The sequence below is a fragment of the Gossypium hirsutum genome, chromosome A10, assembly GCF_007990345.1.
Source record: "Gossypium hirsutum isolate 1008001.06 chromosome A10, Gossypium_hirsutum_v2.1, whole genome shotgun sequence".
In the NCBI taxonomy this organism is placed as follows: Eukaryota; Viridiplantae; Streptophyta; class Magnoliopsida; order Malvales; family Malvaceae; genus Gossypium; species Gossypium hirsutum.
Genome location: NC_053433.1, coordinates 6304123 through 6330801, shown reverse-complemented (window position 1 = coordinate 6330801; position 26679 = coordinate 6304123). Strand labels below are relative to the sequence as shown.

At 32.3% G+C, this 26679-nt stretch overlaps 2 protein-coding genes and 2 long non-coding RNA genes across 12 annotated transcripts; 1 reads left to right on the top strand and 3 right to left on the bottom strand.

The window, feature by feature from the left end:
• The first annotated feature begins 5513 nt into the window (after positions 1–5513).
• LOC107897427 (bromodomain-containing protein 4) lies at positions 5514–7670 on the top strand. The gene has a single exon (XM_016822877.2). The coding sequence runs from the start codon at positions 5727–5729 to the stop codon at positions 7401–7403; it is 1677 nt and encodes a 558-aa protein (XP_016678366.1). The 5' UTR covers positions 5514–5726; the 3' UTR covers positions 7404–7670.
• Positions 7671–7793: 123 nt separating this feature from the next.
• LOC107897428 (threonine synthase, chloroplastic) lies at positions 7794–11373 on the bottom strand. The gene has a single exon (XM_016822878.2). It carries the CDS (start codon positions 9641–9643, stop codon positions 8087–8089), a length of 1557 nt encoding a protein of 518 aa, XP_016678367.1. The 5' UTR covers positions 9644–11373; the 3' UTR covers positions 7794–8086.
• Positions 11374–16192: 4819 nt separating this feature from the next.
• LOC107897424 (uncharacterized) lies at positions 16193–21749 on the bottom strand. 9 transcript variants are annotated; one of them, XR_005903708.1, is made up of 9 exons: positions 21096–21734; positions 20493–20693; positions 20101–20192; positions 19842–19938; positions 19118–19220; positions 18858–18925; positions 18613–18698; positions 17568–17688; positions 16193–16462 (listed from the first exon to the last, which is right to left on the bottom strand). It is a non-coding gene; the product is annotated as an uncharacterized lncRNA (long non-coding RNA). The 9 variants fall into 9 exon arrangements; XR_005903707.1 differs by having other exon boundaries at positions 20915–21711; XR_001684152.2 differs by having other exon boundaries at positions 20493–21749.
• Positions 21750–24441: 2692 nt separating this feature from the next.
• LOC121208596 (uncharacterized) lies at positions 24442–25860 on the bottom strand. The gene is made up of 2 exons (XR_005903706.1): positions 25033–25860; positions 24442–24942 (listed from the first exon to the last, which is right to left on the bottom strand). It is a non-coding gene; the product is annotated as an uncharacterized lncRNA (long non-coding RNA).
• Between the last annotated feature and the right edge of the window lie 819 nt (positions 25861–26679).

Below are 26679 nucleotides of genomic sequence, written 5' to 3'. Positions count from 1 at the left end.
CTATCTTTTCTTTTCCTCGTTTGATATACTCTTCACGTCTTTCTTGATCTATAATAGCAAATTTAACTCGTTTAAAGTCCACATTTATTAAAATAATCCACCACCCAACTTTTTGAAAATTACAATTTTGCCCCCAAACTTTTGCATAATTACACTTTTGTCCCCAAGCTCGGAAATTAAACTTCATCACTTATTCTTAAGTTTTATAACATGCTGAACGTTTTTCCCTTCTATGGAAACATCAAATTCCCACTCCAACACATACTTTTGAATATTAATTATTTTTACCGATTATGTCTATTTACCCGTTTTCGCTTAAAATTGCTTAGCAAAAGTTGTTTAACATAATCTCTAGCTTCATATTCCACCATAAAACAGCAAAATAAACACATTTCACCTATGGATATTTTTCCAAATATGAACCCTAACATGAATTAATGGTAGAATAAGCTAAACCAAGTTACCGGGACTCCAAAAATACGAAGAACATTAAAAACGGGGCTTAGAATCACTTACTATGGAGCTTGAAAGCTTAAAAACCCTAAATATGGCTTCCCCCTTGCTGATTTCGTTCACCATGAAGAAGATGAGCATATTTTGCCATCTTTTTCCCATTTAATTCTATTTAATAACCAAATGACTAAAATGCCCCCATTTAAAAAAAAATCTATTTCACCCATTTCTTATGTCTATTTTTGTCCATCAACTAACTAATGGTCTAATTACCACATAAAGACCTCCAATTTAAAATTTCATAACAATTAGACACCTCTAAGATGTAGAACTCAACTTTTGCACTATTTACAATTTAGTCCTTTTGACTAAATTGAGTGCCCAAACGTCGAAATTTTCGAACGAAATTTTTACGAAAATTTTCCGTGAAATTGTAGATCATAAAAATATAATAATAACCATATTTTCCCTCGTCGGATTTGTGGTCCCGAAACCACTATTCCGACTAGGCCCAGAATCGGGCTGTTACAGGTGTTCATCCTTATGATCATTGAGCCTAATGCCCGATAAATCACGAAATCTTGTCCATTTAAGGGGGTCTCCTTATGATCATCAACCTCAACCTGTTGTAAATTATAGGTGATCCAAACTCAATTCCTTTCGGAAAAAAAATGCAAACTAAATCAAATCGAGTAGTTTGAGTTTCGATTTTGAATCGAAATAAGTTTTATAATTCAAATACTGGATTGGTGTAAATACGATTATTGTAAATACCTTTATGGTGCTTTTTTTTTAAATTACACTAAATTGGACTCTAAATAATTTTAAAATTTTAAAAATAATTTTTAACTTTATAACTCAAAAAATTATAAAAAGTCTAATGAATATATATATAAAAGTATAAAAACCCTAAACACTAAAACCTACAAAACCTTAACCCTAACTCCACCTTAGCAAAAATCTAAATCCTAACCCTAAAATAAAATAACCCTAGCAGAAGGGAAACGTGTCCAGCTAGAAGCATTTTCCTGCTAATCTACCTAGATGCGTTTTTATTTTTTTTAGCTTAATCCCATAAATTTTTTAAGAACCAACCTAATCCAATAATTTTTCTAAAAAGCGACATTTTAAAGAAATTTACCCTTCACTTTGTGTTCCCCCTTTACTATTATTAATGTCAAATATTTACATAATACAGCTTTTAATCTCCTCCATTTTTATTTCTCCACATTTCTAGTCAATAGCTTTTTTTTATGTCAAGAAAAATATTAGATGAAAGAAGATAGAATTTACTTGAAAAAATAAAAAATAAATAACAAGTGATTGTTGTGTCAATTTGTAATTTTATAAAATTTGAAGGATTTAAATTTATCATTTTTGAGAGCTAAGTCACTACATGCTTCTTCTTGCCTATCATTAATTTTATATAAGATTTAATTTGATATTTATAAATCACTCCCCCATTGAAATTGTAAGTGAAACTTGAGAGGTGATAATTGTTTGTAATGCAAATGGTTGATGTTTGTAGGTATGTCCCACATTAGTTAAGTACAAACTATTAAGAGAGTTTTTATATAATTTAACTTCTTATTTTTTTAAGAAATTAGGCCATAGGTAGAGGTGTTCATAGGCCGGGCCGGGCTCAACTAAAAAATCATGCCCATTTATTGGGCTCGGGTCGGGTCAGGCCCAAAAAATGGGCTTAAAATTTTGTCCAAACCCAACCCGGATAAAAATACTAAAACTCAGGCCCAGCCCGGCCCGCCCATATTATTTTTTATATATATAATACAGCAAAAATACTAAAAACATCAAAATAAATATTTCCCAACAAATTGAAAATAAATTTTAAAAAATATGTAGACTTAAATAACACTAAGATAAATGCAATTTAACAAACAGATGCTTCTAAAATAATAATAATAATTAACAAATGCCTTTAAAATAATAAGAAAATTAACAATAAAATAAATTTTATACAATATCCAAACAATAACAACAAAATAGTAGCAAAATAGGGAGAAAACAACAAGAAAATAACATTCAAAAATAAAAAAAATACAATTTTTTTGTCCTTTAGTGAATTCAGGCCAGACCGGGCTCGGGCTAAAAATTCCTTACCCGAGGCCCGACCTATTTTTTAAACGGGCCTTCTTTTTTTTCTAAGCCCATTTTTCGGGCCTATATTTTTGCCCAAACACTCTCACATTTCGGGCAGGCCTTCGGCCCGGGCCGGGTAGTCCGATCCATGCACACCTCTAGCCATAGATCTATCACATGCATTTATTGTTGTCACTTGCTCGTTCTAGTCAGAGTTAACATGTGTCTTTGACATGTTTATTTTTCAAAAGATAGTTTTATTGTTTTTGAAAATCTGGAATTTGGCTTGGGCGGAAATAAACTGTTCTTGCATTTTTTACTGTTTTACCCTTCTGTTTTTAGTGTAAATAGAGGGTTGATTTTTTTATTTTTTTCACACCGAAAGAAAACACAATACTCTCTGAAAAATTCTTTTTTTCTCTTCTTTATCGATTTTCTTAAATACTATACCGATTTATCATACTGTGATTTCTTTAAGAAGAGAAATATCAATCGAGTTCCATCTTTTTTATTCGAGTCCATGAATATTAAAACACTGTTAACCTTAAAAGGAACACTTGGACTACACAAACATTCTGAATTTAAGCTATCTCTATTCTATTAATTCTGACACATACATTATCTAAAATCTAGAAACTTGATTTGTCCCTACGTCAATATGTGGACTAAAAATATTCAACTAAGCTATTCAAGTGTATTTCGTGTATGTATATAGAAATATTTAAATTTAAATAATAAATTGAGTTAAATAAAATAAATTGTGTAATTTAATTGAAAATCCATTCTTTGAATTGATCCACTCTAAAACAACAATAATAATAATAATAAACTGTGTCGCAACTAGCATTCATTTAGGTTTTGGTATAAGAAATAGACCAATAACTTTTGGCAGCAAATTGCAAAAATTCAAGCCAATTTGCCAAGGAAAGTACAACGGAATATCATTTCCCAGAAACATTCAAAACTTTTTAGCAAGAATTGCACATAAATCCAATGCCCGCCCATCATTTATGCCTTAAGAAATCCCAACCCCAAACAAAACATGCATGCTGCCATAACTTTGAAGCTGTAATTTCTTGCAGAAAAAGCAACAAACAGCCGTCTAAATTACATACATGTCAAAGGAAAAAAATAATACTACTTTTGTAAAATTTGGAAAATTATATATTTATATTGTGTTTCTATATTATATCATGTTTTAGTTATTTCTAAAATGTTCATTTTTATATAAATTTTGATGTATTATTAATTGTTATAATAAGTTGGACAAAATGTTAAGGTGGTTTGTTGTATCAGTTCACACTATAAGTGATGCAAAAAGACATTAAATATTTTGGATAATGTTTGAGTAGATTGATAATTAATGATTGATCTCGGAAGATAGTATATTTATAGAAAAATAAAAGACTTTTTGAGTGGGTATCTCGTAAAATGATTATCTCTTTAATAGAGTTTAACTTAGATTTAGATTAATATATGGCGTAAATGTATCTCAATGTGACCATTTTTGAAATTAATATGCTTGGAAAATTAGAAAAATTAATGAAATTAAATCTGATGTAACGACGTTATGGGGAACCTTTTTATAGCGTTACTATTTTTTTTAATTGAAGCCTCTCATGATCAATCCTCTTTTTCTCTCATCTTCTCCTGTAAGCTTCCCACCCTTGCTCATGTTGTTAGTGTCTAATATTTGGCTGATGGCTCATGCGTTGTAGTCGGAGTGTATCCAGCTATATTTTCTACCCCAATTTCTGTGCATATGGTTTTACCTATTTTGGTTGGCCACTTACCAAGCGTTGGAGGATTGTGTTGCTCATCTGTGGCCTTTCTACTTGCGAGATAAAAGAAACAAACACAGAAAGGCAAGTAAAAAGACTTGACCCAAAAGGGAAAAAATAGAGAACGCGCTTTTGTTTCGATTGATACAAGCGGCTGGCTGCTTTCCTTGCTGTTTGTCCATTGTCTTTTTCCTTGCAAAATGCTTATGCTAACACGTCACTCCAAATTCTCATTTATTAATTAATTTCCTTCTAGTAAACCTTAGTTGTCATACGCGGATTTTATGACTTTTCACTCTATTTCACATTTTCACTTTTTTCCCACTAAATTTAAAACGTGAAAATTACATAGGAGTAGTAACCTTGGACCCTTTTTTTATTTATTTAATTGATAGTGGGTTGCATCTCTAGACTCTAAACTAAAATCATTTTGCTACATGCAAGTATAAATTTGTTGCATTAACTATATTTAAGACAATGAGAATATGTATATATATACAAAATTTCGCTATTAATTTATAAAATATTAATTAATAAAATATCTTTTTAAAAAAATATAAATCAATTCAAAATTGTAAACTTCAAAAATTTTATTAAAAAAACAAGTGTGAGAAAATATAATAAAAGTATCACGGAAGTCTTTATATTAAGAGTTATGTTACATTTTATCTCATTTATTTAAAAAAATCAAATTAATCTTATTTATTAAAAAATTTATTTATTTTTATTATTAAAATTATAATATAGCTGATAGAATAATCAAATAATTATATTTATTATGTTATGTGCATCTTATGCTAACATGCAATAACTAATTTTTAAAATTAAAAATTAATCAATTTTTTAACAAAATAATCATTTTAGTGTATAAATCGATTTTCTTAATAAATAAAATAAAATATAATGTAACGATGGTTTTACCTAGTTACATATCTTTTGTTATTGCAAGGGGGAATACACTTTATTCTTTGCTTTTGGGGTGTCATTCTTACAAGGACAGGACAGTGTTTCATGTGAAGGCATCATCTAGTTATTGTAATAATATTTATTTTATTAATTTCTCTTCTTGTCCTTTAAAGTAATTTTTTAATTTCAAAATATCCAACATTATTACATTAAAATAAGACTCTCTCTCATATTCCAATATAAAAATAATAAGACTTCCAATTTTTTCAACATAAAATAAAAATAATAAAAATAATTAATTTACATGTCTTCTCTACTACACTTAATCATTGGTTTATATAAGCAAGAAAGCAAAGCATACTCGAAAAACAAAAGGCATTACCCAAAACCAAACCCAAAAGGCAAATCGAGCAAAGCAAGCAACAACAAAGCAAAAAGCTTAAAAGAGTTTAGCCAAAACTTCCCTTATCTCACATTTAAAAAAAAATGGAGGAATTCGATGAAGACATGACCCCATTTTGGCTCCAAACCACCGACAGCCGCCGCCTCCGCCGCCGCCATCTCTTGTTCAATACCGGTATTGTTATTATCCTCTTATTAGCCGTCGCATTCGCTTTTATCTTCATCATCATCCCTTCCTTCTTGTCTTTCACTTCCAAAATATTCAAGCCACAACTCGTTAAAAAATCATGGGATTCCCTCAACCTAGTCCTCGTACTTTTCGCCATTATCTGTGCTTTTCTTAGCAAAAGCAACGGCGACAATGATGCCAATGAGACCCCAACTTCTTCTTACCAAGATTACAAGTTTTCTTCGACGCCAAGACATGTTGTTGACCATCATGTTCGAAGCTCAACTCCAGGTCAATGGAGTTACGATCACGCGTTGTCATCAGATCGGACGGCGTATAACTCGCTGCGGAGGATGAGAAGCAGCAGTTCATATCCAGATCTACGTCAGGAATCTACTTGGACAATGAACGGCGATGATCGGTGGAGGTTTTATGATGATACTGGGTTGTATAATTACCGGAGTAGGTCGAGGCGGGAGCATGATGAAGAACAAGTTTACTTAAAAAACTTAAAGGATATAGCTGTTGATACTGTTCATCGTACGTCTCCGCAGCTAGTGTCAGTTCCACCACCTGTAGCAGCAGCAGCAGCATCGTGTCCAACGCCGCCTCAGTCGCCTCCACCGCAGCCTCCTAAGGCTGTTAGAAGGAAACCTAAGCGGCCTTATGAAGATGTTCGACATAGGGAGAGAAGTGAACGTAAGGAAGTCGCGTACAGTGACGTAACAAACAAGTATTCTCTTCCATCACCATCATCACCGCCGCCAACCAAGCCACCAGCTTCACCACCTCCACCTCCTCCACCGCCTCCACCTCCGCCAATATCTGGGTCGGAAAAGAGATTTAAGAAGAGTGAGAAAAAGAGAGGTGGAGTGACTAAAGAATTCTTAACTTCGTTAAGAAGAAAAAAGAAGAAGCAAAGGCAAAGAAGCGTGGAAAACCTTGATGAATTCTTCAACCTTGCAACACTTCCTTTATATCCACCCCCATCACCGCCGCCGCCGCCGCCGCCTCCACCACTACCATCGTTCTATAACATCTTCTCTTCCAAGAAAAACAAAGCCAGAAAGCATCATTCAACCTCTCCACCTCCAACGCTGCCACCGTCAATGGAAGCGCGTGCATCAAAAAGAGAACCCAATAAACCACCTGTAACGACGATCCAGAAACCTCCTTTGCCAGTCAAGATACGAAACGTCAACAATGTCGAAGAGAACGTCGAAAGTGGTAACGAATCGCCGTTCAATACAATCCCTCCGCCGCCACCCCCTCCACCGTTTAAAATGCCGGCGTGGAAGTTCGAAGTACATGGTGATTTCGTCAGATTAAAAAGCATCAACAGTTCAAGGAGTGGGTCACCTGATTTGGATGATCCATTAAGCGGTGAATCGAGCCCTGCGGATGGAAATAAAACCGGTGGTGTCGACGGCGGAGAATCGACGGCAGGCCCATTGTTTTGTCCAAGCCCAGATGTGAATACCAAAGCTGATAATTTCATTGCAAGGTTCAGGGCTGGTTTGAAGCTGGAGAAGATAAACTCTGTCAAAGGGAGGTCTAATCTCGGCCTTGATCCAGGCCCAAGCACTGTGTAAGAAGCAGAACCCTATGACTCATTTAGTATTTTTTTTTTCCTGAAAATTTGTTGATTTGAGTTATTCATTGTCACTCTTACATGCACAGAAGAAGTTAAATCACAGGATTCTTTTTCTTTTCTGTCATTTTTTCATTAAGTACGATTACAATGTATGTATTTATTCAAATTGTTATAGGTGATTTTTTGTTGTTTCATGTATTAGATATTATTGTAAATTTGGGATTTTTTTTGGTGTGAAATAAAAGGCAATCAATCATATAATGTCCTTTCTTTGTTTGGATTTTGGATGTCGTTTGAACTTTTTCTGAAGAACAATAATTGAGGAATCAACGGACTATGTTAATAGGCCAAGGAATAAAACAAATCAAAATGCCTAAACCAAGCAATATAAAGATTTAAAATGCCATTAAATTCAAATGGTAGAGATCCCTTCAAAATCGGTAAGCTTTGCTAAGATGTTATTGTTTTCTCTCCTCAAAGCTACAATCCTAACAAGAAGGCCCTAATGAAAACAAAAATACATTGAAATAACAACAACAATAAAGCCTAAACACAGCAATATAAAAGCACAACATGAGCAAGTCTAATCATGCTCATATTAATCGGCTTAATGAGCTTTACTTGATAAATATTTGTTCAAAACATCCATTACCGACCCGAAATTCGGGTTTGCCAATCAAGTTAATGAGATTTACTTAATAAATACTTCTTCAAAACATCCATTACCGACCCGAAATCTGCAGTGACTTGCACAGGAGGGTTTGCCAATCTGCAAGCCATGTCCTTGATATTCTTAGAGTGATAATCAATCTTACTCTGTGTAAATTTCAACCCATGGGCTGTACTCACCACCACTGTCCTATCAGTAGGACCAATAACCCCACTTCTCCTAAGCTTATTCAGTGCAGTCAATGCCACCCCTGTATGTGGGCAAGTAAACATCCCAGTGGAATCAGCTTGTGCCATGGCATCCATTAACTCTTCCTCTGTCGCTTCCTCAACAATCCCATTCGAATTCTTCAAGGCATATACTGCTCTATCAATGGAAACTGGATCACCAATCTGGATAGCAGAGGCAAATGTTGTTTTCGCTTTCACAGGCTGAAAGTCTTTCCAACCAGACTTGAAATACAAATACAACGGATTCGCATTCGCAGCTTGGGCGCAGACCAACCTAGGAATCTTATCAACAAGTCCCAACTCTTTGCACATTGAAAATCCTTTGTAAAAAGCATAAATATTTCCAAGATTTCCACCAGGAACAATGACCCAATCTGGAACTTCCCAATCAAATTGCTGTAAAATCTCAATAGCAGCCGTTTTTTGTCCTTCAAGCCGCAAACTATTCAGGGAGTTCGCCAAATAAATCGGCAATTCAGCCGTTACTTCTCTAATCAACTGCATACATCCATCGAAATCAGTATCGATACTCAAAACAAATGCACCATTTGCAATGGGTTGAACAAGCTGAGCCATGGAAATCCTATTAGCCGGTAAAAATACAAGAGAAGGAATCCCAGCAGCTGCACAATAAGCAGATAATGCTGCTGATGTATCCCCTGTAGAAGCACAGCCAACTCCAACTACTGGTTTATTCATTTTCCTCAACCTATTAACTTGACTAACTAAAACAGTCATGCCCAAATCTTTAAAGCTACCCGTATGGCTAATCCCACAATGTTTCACCCATAAATCATTCATTCCTAAGAAGTCTTTGCCATACCTTTCAGCCCAGAAGAGGTTAGAGTTACCTTCAAAAGCAGAGATGATATCATCATCGTCGATTTCAGGTAATACCCATTCTTTTTTCGACCAGACACCGGAACCGAACGGCCAAGTAGTCTTTCCGACACGTGAGTCGAAGAGGTTTCGCCAGTAAGCGCCGTCGAAGTGTTTGAGGGCGGACATGTCGTGCTGGACGTCGAGGAGGGAGCCAGATTGAGATCGGTAAACGATCTCGTCGAGAGAGTAGGATTCGTCGGAGGAGGAAGGATCGGTGATGGAGGTGAACGGAACGTATTTAGCGGAGAAGCGAGGGTGGTTGGTGGTAACGGTGGCGGCGTTGTGGAGACGAGCTTCTTCGCGGATGTTGTAATGGGGCTTGAGGGATGGGAGTTGAGGCTTCGTCGACGGTGGTGATGGAGAGGTTTTGGGGAGATCGGAAGTGGAGGCTTTGATGAAATGAAGCGTGGGTTTAGGCGCAATATGGGCGGAGGGCAAAAGCGAAAAAGCAGCCATCGGGGAGGAAATGGTTGGTGGGGAGTCTCGCGAGATCTAAGTGAGTGAGGGGCTTTTCACAACTCCGTCTTTTAAACAACGAAAAGTTGAGGTTTCCGGCGGGGGTTTATCACATTTATTTATTTATTCATTTATTTTATTATTATATTATTATTAGATTATAAAGAACTCGCAATATGGTCAAAATAAATTTAAATAATTTTATAAAAAAAGTTGAAATAATAAAATATTTTTGATAAATTCATAAATTAGTTTGATCTGCTTATCGGGTAACACCAAACTCAACAAAATACTTCAATATTAAAAAATTTTATTTTGCATACGCCTATTTAAAATATAGATATGCATTAAAAATAACTAAAATAAATAATAAAACATAAAATTTCCCAATATAAAATTGAAATATAAAAAATAATTTACACTATAAATAAAATAAAAATTTAAATATATAAATATATGAAATTAAAAATATTAAATCCAATTCAAATAATTGAGAAGCCCAAACCTTCCAATATTGTGGCTTTATTGCAGCCTTTTATACCCATCAATACCAGGAAAGGCTTTACCTAATAGGCTGATTAGCTAGGACAGTGGATTAGGTTAAAATAGCAATCTTTTAAAAGAAAAGTTAAAATAACAAAAAGAATGTTGTAATTGGCATTGGTTTCATTTTAATTATATTTTTCTAAAATATGCATTATTTATGTTTAACTTTGACTTATAATTATATTTGTAAAAAGTAATTAAAATATATTGATTTGTCTACAATTTATGCGTTAAAAATAATTACTCATTTTTTATATTTATTTTGATATACTCTGTAATAGCCAATTTTGGCCTAAAAGAACCCAAACCAAATAAACAAAAAAATAGTCCAATACATGGCCCAAAATTAAAACAAAACCTAATTAAAACCTAATACCCAGATTTTAGCCCAAAATAAACCTAATAACCTAAAACCCTAAAGCCTAAGTCAGCCCACTATCTTAAACTTTTTTTCAGCAGCCACCCTAACCCTAGCCACCAAAGTTCAGCCGCCACTCCCCCCTCTGCCCTTGGCCATCACGCGCGCCACCACCAGGGCACCAACCACCGGCCTTCCACGCGTCTGACACCTGCAAGACGAAACTAGCACGCGAAACACAAGAAACGAAGAAGAAAAAATAGCAGACAAGAAGGAAAAAAACAAAAAACGAATCTATGTAATTCGGTTATAAAAGTCGAAACATCCATTTGTAGGTTTTTTTTTGGGGGGGGGGGGGACACGAACATTTAACAATAAAAATCAAGAGCAAAACAGATAAAAAAAAGGGTGATTTCCAATTTATTCTCTTTGTTTTCATTTCATTGCTAATCTCTTTTAGTTTCTTTTTATCTTTACTTGCAAATCTATTAAATAAAGTGGGCACAAAAATAAATAAAAGGAGGGAGTAGAGGGCCTCACCGGAATCGCTCGGGGCTTCGTCGCCGGAGATCCCTCCTCCGTCGTCGGGGTCGCGTCGTTTAGAGAGGGAGAGACCCTTTCATTTCCGCATTGTTTGGCTGAAAACTCGGCCTTCAAAGGGTCCCAAAAATGGGGTTGAAATACCTATTGTTGCGCGTCACCGGCCACTGAAAACGGTGGTGGTACGGTGGGCGGTGAAGGAGCCCGATCGTTGGAAAGACAAAAGGGGGAGAGAGTGTTTTGTTTTTTCCTTGGAAAACAAAAGAGAACGGCAGATCAAAAAGAGTGAATGAAATTTGGGTTTTATTTCACCCTTGAAATGACGTCGTTTAGGGGGTGGGGTCTGTGCACTTTCCCTAAAAGGGAAATTTCTGCGTTTAGTCCTCCTCTCTCGCAACCTCGTTCAATTAACCCCCATTTTCTATCTTCTTTTGTTTTTTTAAATTTGGCCCTCAGATCTTGTTTGGTATTCGTTTTGATCCCTAATTAACTATCCAATATTTATACTTTTATACCCGAATTTTAATTTGTTTTTAGCCATGTCCTAAATCTATTTAATTCATTTATTAACTCTTTTTTTTGTTTCATTTATATGTTATTTCAAATATTTTATATGTTGTTTATTTATATCTATTCTAACTTATTTTAATGTACTATTTATTCAAATTCTTATTATTTATTTTAACTTACTTTATGTATATATGCCACTTTAATCTATTTTATATGTATTATTTATTTCTTTATTCCTTACCCATTGTATATATGTATACATATAGTTTATTTCAAGCTTTTTATATTTTTATAATTCTTTAAAAATTGTTTTGTTATATATATATATTTCAAATTATTTTATATTTTAAGTTATTGTATATTATATATTTCAAATGACTCTCTTTATATTACCCTTGAACTGTTACTATTATAAAATATAATTATATTGTCTATTTTTAATTATTTTGCGTATCATATATTTTAAACTTCTTATTAATTATTTTTAAATTAATTTATATATTATTTATTTTAAAATTATTCATATATGTCATTCTTTAATTTGCTTTGTGTATTATAAATTTTAAAATGCTTTATACATTATTTATTTTAAACTTGTTTTATGTATTATTCATTTTAAATTGTTTTATTGTTTACTTTAATTTTTTTCATATATATTATCAATTTCAAATTTTTATATGTATTATCTATTTTTTATATACCATTTATTTTTAAAATGTTTTGTATGTTACTTATTTTAAATTTCTCACTACATAATATTCATTTTAAACTTATTTTCATTATTTATCTTAAATTACCTTACATATCATTTATTTTAAACCCTTTTTTTACATAAGTCGTTTTGAATTATTATATATATGTTAATCACTTTACATTTGCTTTTTATTTATTTATTTTAAAACCTTTTTATATATTATTTTTGAATAGCTTATTGTTTTAAGTTTATAGAATATTTGTTCTTAAACTTCTTTTTGTATGGATCACTTATTTTTGAATTTCCCTATGTTTTTATCTTAAACTCTTTATACATTATTTATTCTTTATATACATATATTTATGTTAAGTTGTCTTTTTTATATACCATGTATATTATTATTTTTTATTTATTTTTTACGTATTACTTATTTTAGACTTTGCATTAATGGTTTTAAATTATTTTTATCACTTACTTTAAGTTGCTTTTATAGTACTTATCTTAAACCTTTTACATATATATTTTATATTTAAGATTATCTTATTATTTGATTTAAGTTGTTTCATACTATTACTTCGTTTCTATGTTTATTAAGCTTAATGTTAAATAACGTATGTTGTGAAATTATTGCTATTGCATGCATGTAAATTTGCTTACTCGTATTCATATTATTGCCATACGCTTGTGGAATATTTTATGCATGAATAATTGTTCCATGTCGCACTATACTTCATTCCATGCCATTGCCTCAAGTTAAACCCCAATACGTTTATCCAATAAATCACTTTATTTTAACCTAAATAAATAACACATGTTGTTTAAATATCGTATTCGCTATTATTTCAAAAACAAAATTTCGAAACAAGGCAATGTTTCGCGTTTTGAAACATCGAAGAATTGTGCCCTAACTTACGGGGTTTCGACTCTCTCGTTGATTCTAAATAGCTAAGTATCCTTTTGGGTTCAAAATGCACGGAATCCCAATTTAAATGAAGATACACTTGCGCTCGGGAGTTCATGGTATTGCGTCCTAACTTACGGGATGTGAAACTCCGATATCTTGAGACGAGGAAATCTTTAATAATCATTTTGAGCTAACTCAAGCGTTTTTAAAATCGACGTCAATAAAAAAGGATCGTATTTTAAAATCCATTCCCGATTTTCAACTTTAGACATTAAGACATTAACTAATCAATTCGGTACCAATTTTTGGGCGTGTCGAGGGTGCTAATCCTTCCTCGCACGTAACCGACTCCCGAATCTATTCTCTTGGATTTCGTAGACCAAAATGCCGTTTTAGTAAACTAAAATTGTTTTATTAAAACAAAGGTGATCCGATCACACCAAATCAAGATCGGTGGCGACTCCCGTTGTAATGGCCTAAATTCAAGGTTATCGGAACAATGGTTTCGTAATCATAGATCCGATTTAAAGAGAAATTTATTTCAATATTTTTGCTTGAAAATTGATATGATAGGAAAATCGTATGAAAATATTGATAGAAAAATTTTACCAATTTAGTGATTAGATAGAAAAAGAAATTATTGAAGAAATTGGGTAAAAACAAGGTATCGAGACCTCTATCTCGAAAAACCGAGTCAAAAATAATTTTATAAATATTTATGAAATGTTATTAATGTGGTATTAAAATTTCGTTAGGAAATTTTAATGTTTGGGTAGTCAATTAAATGAAAATGACTAAATTGTAATAGGTGTAAAAGTTGCTAGAATGATTAAATAGCTCAAGAGTCTAATGAGAAAGGATTTAAAAGGCAATTAGACCCAAAAGTTATTTGGGCTGGACTGCAAGGGTATGAAATCAGCAGAAAAATTGATAAATTAAGGGTAAAATTGGAATATTGCAAAATTAACTAAATAAAGCTAGGACTAAATAGGAAATATCTAGATTTCTCTTCATTTCTCTTCAATTCCAGCAGCTAAAAACGCCATAGGAGGGTTCTCTAAGCTGGTATTTCATAATTTTTGCACCAAGTGAGTTAATCCTTGCATTTTTCTTGTAATTTTTGTGTTTCTAAGACTTTTGCAACTGGGTCCTACTATTAAATTCATTAGTTTTTGATTTCATGGATGAAATTTAAGGTCACCATGGTTGAGTGCTGTAAGATTATGATGAAATAGAATGAAATTAAAGCTTTAATTTGTTTATGAGATGATTTTATTAGGTAATTTCAATAGAAATTGATTTTTAGGACTTAATTGTAAAAATGCTTGGAATTAAAGTCTATTGCTGAAATTCTGATTCCTAAAGGTTGTAAACTAGTTTAAGGTGATAGAATAAAATGTTAATTGAGAAAAATCAGCTCAATTGAGAGGCTAATTGAGTAGAGACGAAATTATCATTTATTAAAAGCTTAGGGGAAAAATGGTAATAAACAGCTTGCACAAAAACAGTTTGGACAGCAGCAGTAGACTAACTTTGAAAAATCACCATCAATTGTAGAAATCGAATTAGAAGATGAAAAAAAATATGGAATTAAAGCTTATTGAGTCTAGTTTCTCATAGAATAAACGGTGTAAGCAATGGATTTATAAATTTTGAGATATAATAAATTTTGTGAGACAATGTCAGAATGAATTCGGATTCCCCTGTTTTGACTTTGAAAAATCATAAAAAATTGAATAAAAATAATTAGGGGCTTAAATTTATATGTATAGAATCCTGAATGAGTCTATTTTCAAGAGAAATAAATGGAAACATCATCCAAATTCTGTATGAAGAGATCATTAATTTTTAGTGAAGAAGGGTCAGAACTGTTGGACAGAAGAACAGGGGTGACTTTAAAGAATAAACTGTACTTATTGGCTAAACCAAAAATTCTGAAAATTTTATGGTAAGAAGATATGTGAGTCTAGTTTCAGAGAAAATTATTGGATCCTAATTTGGAGTTCTTTAGCTCAAGATAAAAATAATTTAGTGACTATGACTCAAGTAGAGAGCTTTGAATGAACTATAAATAATAGTTGAATTATAGAGAATGTTGCGTATGAACATGAAATGTATTAAATTGATAATTAAATTTATTTATTTAGATCCAGAAGATTCAAATACGAAGCTAGATCGAGGAAAGGAAAAAGTTCGGGATTAGTAGATTTTTATTGTTTACAAACAAGTATCAAGGTAAGTTCATGTAACTTGAATTATATTCTTAAATTCTTGAGATTGTATGTTATTGATGTGAATATGATTTGAATGTTCATTGTATGAAAATTAATGAAACATTGATATATTTGATAAAATGGGAAGAAATCCCGGTTGAATGAAAGGAAAATTCGATGGATCTCTGAAAAGGAATTGACGGTAAAAAGGATCTAGCCCGGACAGGCGATCCTATCCTGATATAGCCCTCCCGAAGAATATGTGTAAAATGGATTTAGCCCGGACGGGTAATCCGAATTAGGGTCTGAATTTAGCCTAGACTGGTAATTCAGATCCAAGCTCATTAAAGTAATTGTCGTTGCAGGGGATTTAGCCTAGACTGGTAATCCCGACAATACTCTATAAGTTTATATTGCAGGGGATTTAGCCACTACAGCAAAACTGACTTTTAGCGGCGTTTTTTTAGGCCTTTAGCGACGCTTTTGAAAGGTCACGACCCTTTAGCGGCGCTTTTCCCACAAACGCCGCTAAAGGTCATGAAATTCAAAAAAAAAATATAAAAGTCATGAAAAATATAAAAAATTTAAAATTCATTATCAAAATATTGAATGATATAAATATAAAAATTTTCTATTAAAATTTTAACTTTAAAACTAAATACAAAAATAAATGAATTTAAATTTAGAATTTAAAATAATAAATTAATAACACATTTAAAATCTAAAAGTTAGAACTCAAGTTATCTTAAATATTAAAATAAAAATAAAAATTTAGAATCAAAACTAAAATAAATAATAAAAACTAGATTAAATATAAAAATATCAATAAAATAAGACATTATAATGAAGTTACTTAAATGAAATAAGGAAATGCATTAGATTTGGCGACCTTTTCTCTCCACCCTTTCTGACGAGCTCTTATTTCCCACATTGCTGTTAATTTCATTTGAGCCGATAGTGCTTCTTCAGCTTTCTCCCTTACTTCTTCACACGTCTCCATACCCGAATTGCATTTGTCCGCTTCCTTTTGATATTGTGATGCTAACTTCTTAGCCTCGAGTAAAAAAAAAAAACATTTATGTAAAAAATTATAACAATTAAGCATTAGTGACATACAATTAACGATTAAAATAAAATAAAACATATATGTAACAAATAAATTGTTGGTCAGAAAAAGTTGTAAAAAATGAAAAAAGGCATTTGCAATCAATCTTAAAATTAGAGGTGATCTAAAAGGCATAGAAAATCAAATGTAAAATTTCTTTGTATTAAGTTACTTTGTCCCATTTTCCAATAAATACATCCATCCATGACAAAGAAACAGGAAACTGACCTGTAAAGGAAGCATTGCTCAGTCATGCATTAATTAAAGATAGAACCATAAAATTAGCTTAATTCTGCTGGGCAAAATTGCCAAAGATCAGATAATTAACATTTCCAAATACCCGATTGCCATCTTTAATAAAAATGGAAACTTGGAACTTTGCAGGGCAAGTAGCATAGAGAATGCTAATACAAAGCAACAAACATAATAGAAAGAAAGGCTAACAACAGCTTGCCATGCATGTAAGCATTCATAAAACAGGCATGAGTTTCAACTTTCAATAAATAGCTGCATAACTACCAAGCAAAACCCCATAGCCAAGGAAATGCATAAAAAAAATGACACCTGGGACAAGTGGCTTTGGCAAAAAAAGAAAAAAAGAAAAAACAAAACAAAGGAACTAATAGCATAACAAGGGACAAAGAATTGATTGACACTACTATCATCTAAAAATTCAAAATGAAAGACATAAATGTAGAAGTTCGACATTAAATGACATAAATGCCAATGTTAAAGAAACTGGACCACAGGTTAAACCAGTTGCTTTGATTGTTTCTTATTTTATTTTTTATGTTTAAACATTAATTTAATGTAAAATAAATAGTTAATATAATTAATAGTTAACAATAATATGCATTTACCTTAATGGCATGGTCTTTAATTTAAGAAAAAGGGAAAAAAAATAATTGGTTTTTTACCTGTTCAATAAATAATGGCATGGTCTGTTTCATATTTTGTATATACTATATGGTATTACAGTGTTCTAGCCTCTAAAACCCTCCACTATATAAACATAATAAGGACAAAAAAGAAAACGCAAGAAAAAGATAAAAACCTTTTGTAATGTAATTCCAGCAGCTTCTCTTCTCTTTCCCGTTGCTTTTTCAGCTCAACCTCTGCCTTCATTTTTGCTAATGCTTCAGCAGCTAAGATTTGAGCTTCAATCTTTGCCTTTTCTATGAAGGTTCAATCATCATCTATAAGATCTCAGGGCATACTATTGCCTCACAAATACTTAACCAACTTAAAACTACTACTACTAATAGAAACCCTGTATGCACCAGAAGGACTAATATTCCTAATCACTCAAAACATATCTCCAATTACCATTAAATATAGATATATATAAAGCCAACCAAACAAATCATTTCATTTCTCTCATTCAAAGATAACCTAAAGATACTAGCACATCAAACATGAAAGAAAGTGAAACTGTGGAATTTGGTTTCAAATTTATTATCACATAGGAAGGCACATATTGTATCATCCTGATAAGATTGGAATGGCAGACACAAGCAAGAAAACAAGCTAAGTTTTTTAACAGTTCAGAGATTAAAGTAGTTCAAAATCTATAATGGCAAGTAAAAAGAATTTAAGTGAACAAGTTATTTGATAGAGAGCTTCACTTCATCTTTTTAATTCTATTTGATGAGAGAATTAGAAGACCTTTTCGTTGTTAGCAGCCAAAATAAAACTTTACATGATCCAGTAGTGCCTTCTTCTGAGCTTTCAGAATATATAAAAACAGGGTTTATCATATTTCATGAATTAATGTTATCAAATTTCATTCCTGTGGAAACCATGTATATAAATAAAACAAAATAAGAATAAATTGTAATAGATTAATACATGTGATTAAAACAAAAGTACTAATGTTGAGGAAATAGATTGAGTCAATGATTGTTTTGAAACAGAAAGAGTTCGATAAGGACGATGTACAGGAGGTAAGATTAAAGTTGATTGCCTATCCATTGCCAATAGCGGTCCGCATTTGTTGTACCAAAGGGTTCATCGTTTTATTACCAGAGAAGAATACAAGCTAAGGAGAATTATTAGAGAAAGAGAAAAAAAATGAAAGAGATCATGAAAGCAAACCATACTTGCAGACTTTGGTGAATAAAATTTGGTAGCTGCATATCCAATACTACAAAAGGAAATGCATACGTACATCATTAGCACGAAATAGCTGCAAAAAATTGAATAATAGTTCAGACATTTATACAGAGACCATACCAAAAGAGAATGCAATGCTGTTTTACTTTAGGAAAAGTATTCAGACCTTTGCTGTAAAAGAACTGCAGAAAACCAAAATGTAGTACTATAGTAAAATACGATAATAGCATACCGCAGATCGTTGCTGGTTTAGACCACCATTGGCATCAACAATCAAGTAACCGCTAGAACCAGGAGACTCTGTATGTCAAAAAAAAAACTATCAAATAAACCGGAGCTCATTTCCTCCCTCTCAAGAAATAAATTTTATGTTCAACCCTACCCTTCATTTGTTATCCCTAACATGTAGGAATAATCATACAATAGCTGTTCCTAAACTCCAATATAAGTATTGTGGAACTTTAAGAGAGAACCAATCTCGGTAAGAATTACCCATTATGCTCGTTCTGTACATGGAGAAATGATTTCTAGCCGTCAAATTTGGACAAGGTTTCTATACTTTCACCCTTCTTTTGTATTTCCACACAGAGGACAACTGCAGCAAGAAGCAGCATTTTGAGCTTATTGAAGAAAGAAACATCTCATATTTAGATCCTATTAAAGGGACTGAAACCTGAAGGAGAAATTTATTTCCTAATCCAATGTCCCTCTTGTAGGAGGGCTTTTTATGTAGATCATTGATACAATAAACAAAGTGTGTCAAATTAGCTCTATCTAAGTCACCATATTATGATTCTGAAAAACCTAGAGTGGTCCTTTTCAAAAACAAGTTTTTGCTATCTCTGTTGTGAGTTGTAACCGACACTAGCCAAATATAATTGAAGTGGAGAAAAAATAAAGGCATTAGCAATAAACATACATAAAGGCAAAATTTCTTATCAACATCATTTTCCATGTAGAATGTTCAAAACACCAACATTCATTATCCCCGTCAAGCTTCTTTGCTTTCTAATTTCATGATCAGTTTCCTTATTACTACCCCTTTCTGCCTTGTCCAAGAAAGAAATTTATTTTATGACAACTTTTTAAGAATTATGATTAAAGAAAAACCCATTCTAACTAAAAGCCAAAATTGTAAAAGAAAATCTAGTTTCACTTCACAAGCGAAATAAAAATAAAAACACTCCATTAACATAAAATTTAAGATTATTTTTACCAGCATTAATTTCATTCATTGCACGTTTCACATGCTCGTCAGGTTCTATGTCCACAATAAGTGTTTGAACAATCTCATACCCATAGGCAGACATAGCCTGGAAGAAAAACAAGGGGGTAACAGAATTCAAAACATATTTAAATGTCAGCTTCAAAATTGCAACAATTTAACATAACAAGGCCTTAGACCAACATGTGGGGTAAAACAACATGTGGGGTTGGCTTTCACAGAATGTGATGTACTTAATCAAATTGATTACCTTCTCAAGTTCTTCTTCAACAGCTTTAGCAATTTCAGTCTTTTGTTCAAAAACATCATCCAGATTTAGCTTCGGAACACTTGCTCTAATAACTAAATGTATTAAAGATCAGAAGAAGGGAAACGTTATAACAAGAATATTTATGGAAGTATTCGACCATTTTATTTCTTCATAATCACGAATTTTCCCTTCACCTCAAACAACATATCCTCCTCCACTTAAATTCCACCAGAAATAGAGTAACTGACAAAAGCATGACTATTTATGCTAAAGTTGGAGAAACTAATAGAAGTACACAAAAACTGAAAGGCCATTTATATTCATCATCCTAAAACGTCTAAAAGTTATAAAGCAAATAAGTCAATAACTGAAAATTTACAACATATACAGACCTTAGTGTTGGTTTCACAACGAACATCCAACTGCTGCAATCTTAGCGACAGGTGGCCAGCGAGTTGACTTCCAAGAAACCAAGGTAGGCAATGGCATCCAGGTTCAAGAACATCCTCAAACCTACCAAATCCCTCCTTAATGGCTACTGTAGACTGGTCAACTTGTACACAACAGAAAAGATTACCCATTTGGATTTTGCTCTGAGAGTCCAATAGTGTATATATCAGTCTAAAAGAACTCAAAACAAATACCAGTACTATCTATGAATTAGCATATTCCAACATGCAACATAAGCGACAATCAATGGTTTTCTCCATTTGTAGGGCATAAATATAAACCTTATAACATGAAATTAAGACCATAAAAAAGGGTAACCTAAAAACAGAAAATACATCCAACAAAGTCATGAGAACAAAATAACCTTCCCAACTCAAACCCAATCAGCTTCAAGTGGCAATTTACAAGAAAAAATAAGCTTGGCAGATCACCACCTCAATTCATAAAAACCAACCCAATTCTCAAAATTCATGAAAACGGACCGACACACATTAACAAGCCGGAAATGTACGAAAGTGGCAGCAGCAACAAGTAACGGAGATTACGCCGGAAGTTCAGGCCGGAACCAAGGTTTTCACGGCGGACGAAGGACTTGGTCTTGGAACGCAGCCGACGGCGGCACTGCGACAGGGACAGAGTAAGACGAGGCTTCGGTGGCGATGGAGGTGGGCTTCGAGAGTTGTTGTCGCTCCCGTTACTGACATCGCTGCTGTAGCCATTGCTGCAACAGTTGCTGTTGTTGTTACTGTTGCTGTTATTGTTCTTGGGCTTCATTGCTGTGGCAATGTGAGCTGCCATGTAAATAGACACCCAGCAAAAAGGAAGCAAAGCTGATTCTTCTTCTTCGTCTTCTTCCTTTTTTCTTTTCTTTTTTCTTTTGTGGAGATTTTTAAAGTTCCTAAAGTGAAACTGGGAAGATTGTGGACTGATTTCAGGAGCTTTTCCAGGAAAAGTATGACAAATTTTGGAGGGTGTATTTGCAGATACGGCACTTGAACGATTCAACTGCAAACCAAAAGAAAAAGAAAAAGAAATTGAAGAACAACTGTATTAATAAAAAAACTATCGACAATTAGTGTAGGTGTATTGACTTGGTGTTGCTGGAAATGAGAAATTTGGGGGCAAATTTTGAGAGTTATTTGGGGGATTTAGGGATTAACGAGCGGGTAATCAAAAATTGGTGATTTTTTTTACGGCGTTTTTAGTAAAAATGCCATTATAATTCAATTTTTTGTGTTGATTAATTTTAAATTTTTTTTATTTTTAACATTTTTTTTATTTTTCTCTTTTGAAATTTTTTTTAATTTTGAATATTGAACTTTTTAATTGAAATATGGACTAAATTATTAAATATCAAATTTTTAAAATTTTGTATTTTTTTATTTTTAAATTTTAAATTTTAAATTTTAAATTTTAAATTTTAAATTTTTAAATTTTTAAATTTTATTTTTTGAGTTTATTTTTTATTTCAGTTTAATGTGTAATTGTAGACGTGAAATTCTAATTGTGGTTTAAATGTATAGTTGAAATTTTAATTTTGATTTAATCATACATATTTAAAAATATAAATACATCAATATATTTTTATATTGAATAAATATAAATATTTATGTATCCATGCAATATATAAATATAAAATGATGTTATATCAATAATTGTGTAAAAGAAAATGAAAAAACGTGGAGACACAAATATATATTTTAAAAAGAAAATGAGTTACAATTAAAAAACGTGGAGACACAAATGAGTGTAGAGAATTTTCGTTCATATAAATAAATATATATTTTAATTAATTAGTATAGATAAATATCAAAATAGTATAAACAAAAAAACTATAAATAAAATTTAAAGGTAAACTTATCATTTAAAACATTTTCCACAAAATATCCCTTTAATCCATTAAACAATATAACACCTTATTAATATATAAAAAAATATTTTTTTATCAAAATCAAGATATCTATTATCGATAACAATAATTAATTATAGGGTTTAGGATTTAATTATTGAATATGATTCACTTGAAATTAACATACTATATACCCATGGCCATTAAACCTAAAACTATAAAACCCTAAACCATAGACCTTAAACCTTAAATATTAAACCGTAAACCAATAAATAAATTTAATCAATATTAAGTATTGCTTCCATAATTTATTACGAACATAAGCTTTTACATTAATATATATGTATATACACATCAACATCCATGTGATGTTTTTTGGGGTTTAATGTTTTAAAAGTTATAGTTTAGTGTTTAGGGTTAGGGGTTTAGTATTTTATGGATTATAGATTAGTGTTCATAATTTTTTTGGGGTTTAAGGGTTTAGGGGTTATATGACTTTTAGCGGCGTTTTACTAAAAGCGCCGCTATTGCTCTGACTTTTAGCGGCGTTTTACCAAAAGCGCCGCTATTACTCTGTTTTTAGCGGCTTGTTAACAAAAACGCCGCTAAAACCCTATTTTCTTGTAGTGAGCCTGGACTGGTAATCCCGCTGCAAGGTTGAGGTTCGCGGGAGTGTGCTCTCTGAAATGGATATGTGTGCACATGAATATGAATTGACGGACCCGGAATTGTACAATAAATGTGTACCTCTGAAAATCCATCGAAATTCCGATAAATTCAACGGGATAAATATGGAAAAATAACAAGGAAATGGAAATCATGGTATTGACGAGCTCATCAATCATGGTATATATATTATTGATACATGGAAATTATTGTACTAACTTGAATGTTGAGTTTGTGCATGTTAGGGTAATAATGCATTGAATGGATATATGAATGTTTATTATATTGTATTGAAAATATTAGGTAAGTATAATTCTTGTTACATGAGCTTACTAAGCACAAAGTGCTTACCCTGTTTCCTTTTTCCCTGTTTTGTAGTGTTAAGAGCTCGGAGGTCGAATTTGGTCGGAGACACATCACACGTCAACCTCAGGATTTCGGTATATAAAGAAACTTTATTTTGGAAATCAATGGCATGTATAAGCTAATAAAGTAAATGTTAACGTGAAATGAATGTAAAGTTAGCCATTAGTATGGTTAACAAACTTGGTTTTAGATATGTGATAACGTTATCTTATAAATATGCATGAATTTATCTTGAAAATATGTTGAATTGATTTGGTTGATGTGGATTGGTCTCAATTTAATATTGCAGGGAAGGTTAGATATTTATAAAGGGGCTATATTGAATATAAAAAAAATAATTCGTAAACTCCGGTAATGCCTCGTACCCTATTCTGGCAATGAATACGGGTAGGGGTATTACACCCGTGTTAGATTTCGTTTTCAAAATCAAGTCGATCCCGTTTTTTCAAAAAAATGATTACGACATACTCTTTTATCTTTTAATTTATATTCAGTTAAATATTTAACATAAATAGCTTTTTTTTTTTGCAAGAACATAAATAGCTTTTTATTTGAAATGAATTAGGCATTATTTGATAACTTGTTGAAAAATTATATCAGCTAGATATTAATTTTTTATACACATTTAATAATTCATTTAAGTGTACTTATTACTTTACAAAGAATATTTTGAAATTAATATGTTTTTATTTAATATCTTTACCATTATTTCGATGATTGAGTAAACGCTTTTAATGTATACCTATAAAACTTTCATTTATAGTTAGTTTTCTTAAAACCAACGATTGAGATTGAATTATATCGACGATCGAGATTGAAATTTATATACAACTGAAATAATTTAAACGATTGACTCAAAACTTTAAAATTACAAAATTAAATATAATTAAATTATATATATTCTAATATTAGTATTCCTATGGTTGTTCTAAATTCCATTTGCTTCACTTGACCACCAAGAATTAAATATATGGGTTTTTTTTCACATATTCACAAAGCAGGCCAAGTGATTGAATTAGCCCCAATTAATCATTTCATTCGATATTAAGATGAAGTTGACTGATTGGTGGATCTGCAATAAATTCATTCCCACCTAAAGCAATTTACACTACAGGCATCTCTCAGCATCACCAATACGTCCTAGATGCTCTGCTTCGGGTGTTGAGGCTTTGCTCATAATTTTTTGGACTGTGCTGAAATTTCTCCCTTCTGGCAGTACAGTGGCATCTCATTGCAAGAGGGCACACCTTGCATCACAATTTCACTAGTAAGTTATGCAAGGCAGGCAACTCATTGGAAGCAAATCTCTTTCGTTGTGTCGTGCTCGAAATAAATCCGTGTATGAACATGTGACTTCTACAACAGCCCAGATTATTCAGCTTATCAATACTCACCTTCGAGAACAGGAGTCTCTAAATGTTCGCTTGAGCTCTATTAGCACGATGGTGCCGGCGGTTCGCTGGCTTCCTCCTCTTGGCTAGTTTTACAAGGTTAACTTTGATGTGGCTTTCCTAAGTTCGCAAGGCAGATGTAGTATTGGTGTCATTATTAGAGATTCGGAGGGGTATGTAATAGGTGCTTGCATGGTGAGGGCCCCTTACCTCATGGATTCCTTTATGGCAAAGGCTGTTGCGGGCGTAGCTGCATTTCGCTTTGCGGCAGATCTTAGTCTACAGCGTATCTTGGTGGAGGGAGACGCTCTTTCGATTATTCACAAGCTCGACTCCACTGAGTTGGACGTGTCTGTGGTTGCCCTTTGATTGAAGAAGGTAAGGTCCTAGCGATGGGCTTTTAGGAATGTCTATTCGTGCACACGCACCGATCGGGGAACGAAGCATCTCATCTTCTCGGTGCGCAGGGTCTCCGTTCTGATAAGGATGCTTACTGGGTTGAGGATTACCCCCATTTTCGCAGAACATGACGACAAAGGAAAGGCAGCAAGGCTATGCTGCTCAAGTCGGGGAGGGGGCTTTTGGAAGTGTTGCAAACAGATGCATAGGGCTTGTGTCAGGAAGATTAACGATCAGTCAACCAGAGTATGGGTTTCGCAACTGGTTTTGCAAACAGGCACCAGTTTCTTTAATCCGCTCGAGACGGTTTGAAGCTGGCTTCGGTTCATTTATTTTTATGAATCTATTCTATCCTCTTTTTTGGTACGGGCTTGTTGTTGCCCTGGGCTTCTCACCTAGATTGGACCATAGGTTGGGTGTAAAGGGTGGACCAGATGATCCGAGATTGTTTCGATCCTTGGTTTAGGTGAGCTTGTACGTAATCGATTTTAATGATAAGATGTTACTCTAAAAAAAATAGTCCGAATTGGACAAAAAAATTAAGTTACTTAAAGTTACTCATTTATCTAATAAAAATATTAATCTCAACTTCAAATGTATTTTCATTACTAGTTAAAATTATGATGGGATGGTATGCCACCATCTTTCTCTATGGGATGTCACGTATAATCTTTTTTACTATCGTTTATCATGTCAGTATATTTAATAGTTAAACTAATCAATTAACAAATTTTATTAACGAAATGATTTAGTTAATTATTTCTTTAGTCATTAAAGACTCAATAAGATATATATATATATATTAAGGATTGAATTAATTTTTTTTAATTTTTTATTGAAGTTTTTTTTAAGATTACACTGTGGAAGAAAAACCTTGGTTGAATTGTTATTTGTAAATTGTGTTATATTTTATGTGTTGAATTTATTTAATATACACGTGTTATCTTTTAACGTAGCCAATTAAGCAACTAATAAAATTGCATAGTTATGTCTTCGCCGAAACCAAAAACATTTAGCGTACACAACTAAAATTATGTGCATAAGTTTCTCAATAACGTGTAATTTGCCACTATATATTCCCAATTTTTATGAACTAGTTTTGCTATCTTCTATCATTTAAATATTAGTTTACTTGCATTGTAATTATCGAAACAATTCTAGTCAAACAATGAATGAAAAATAATTAAATCACAATACAAAGCAAAAATATGATAATATAGAATGAATACGATTAAATACGCAATTTGTTAAATATTTTGCATATTTAATTTATGCTTCGTCAATTAATGTATTTTAGTGACAACATCTCAAAATTTTAAGGTTTCACGATAAAAATTATTAAAATATTAAAAACTTTAAAATTTTATTTTCGAATTTTAATTTAGGTAAATATATTGTTTTTCTCCATAATAATTTAGTTCAATGCTTATAAAAATTTATTTTAATCTTAATTTTGAT

Bases quoted from the DNA above. Each gene is read 5' to 3' on its own strand.
- LOC107897428 (XM_016822878.2), bottom strand. From the start codon at position 9,643: ATGGCTGCTTTTTCGCTTTTGCCCTCCGCCCATATTGCGCCTAAACCC.
- LOC107897427 (XM_016822877.2), top strand. From the start codon at position 5,727: ATGGAGGAATTCGATGAAGACATGACCCCATTTTGGCTCCAAACCACC.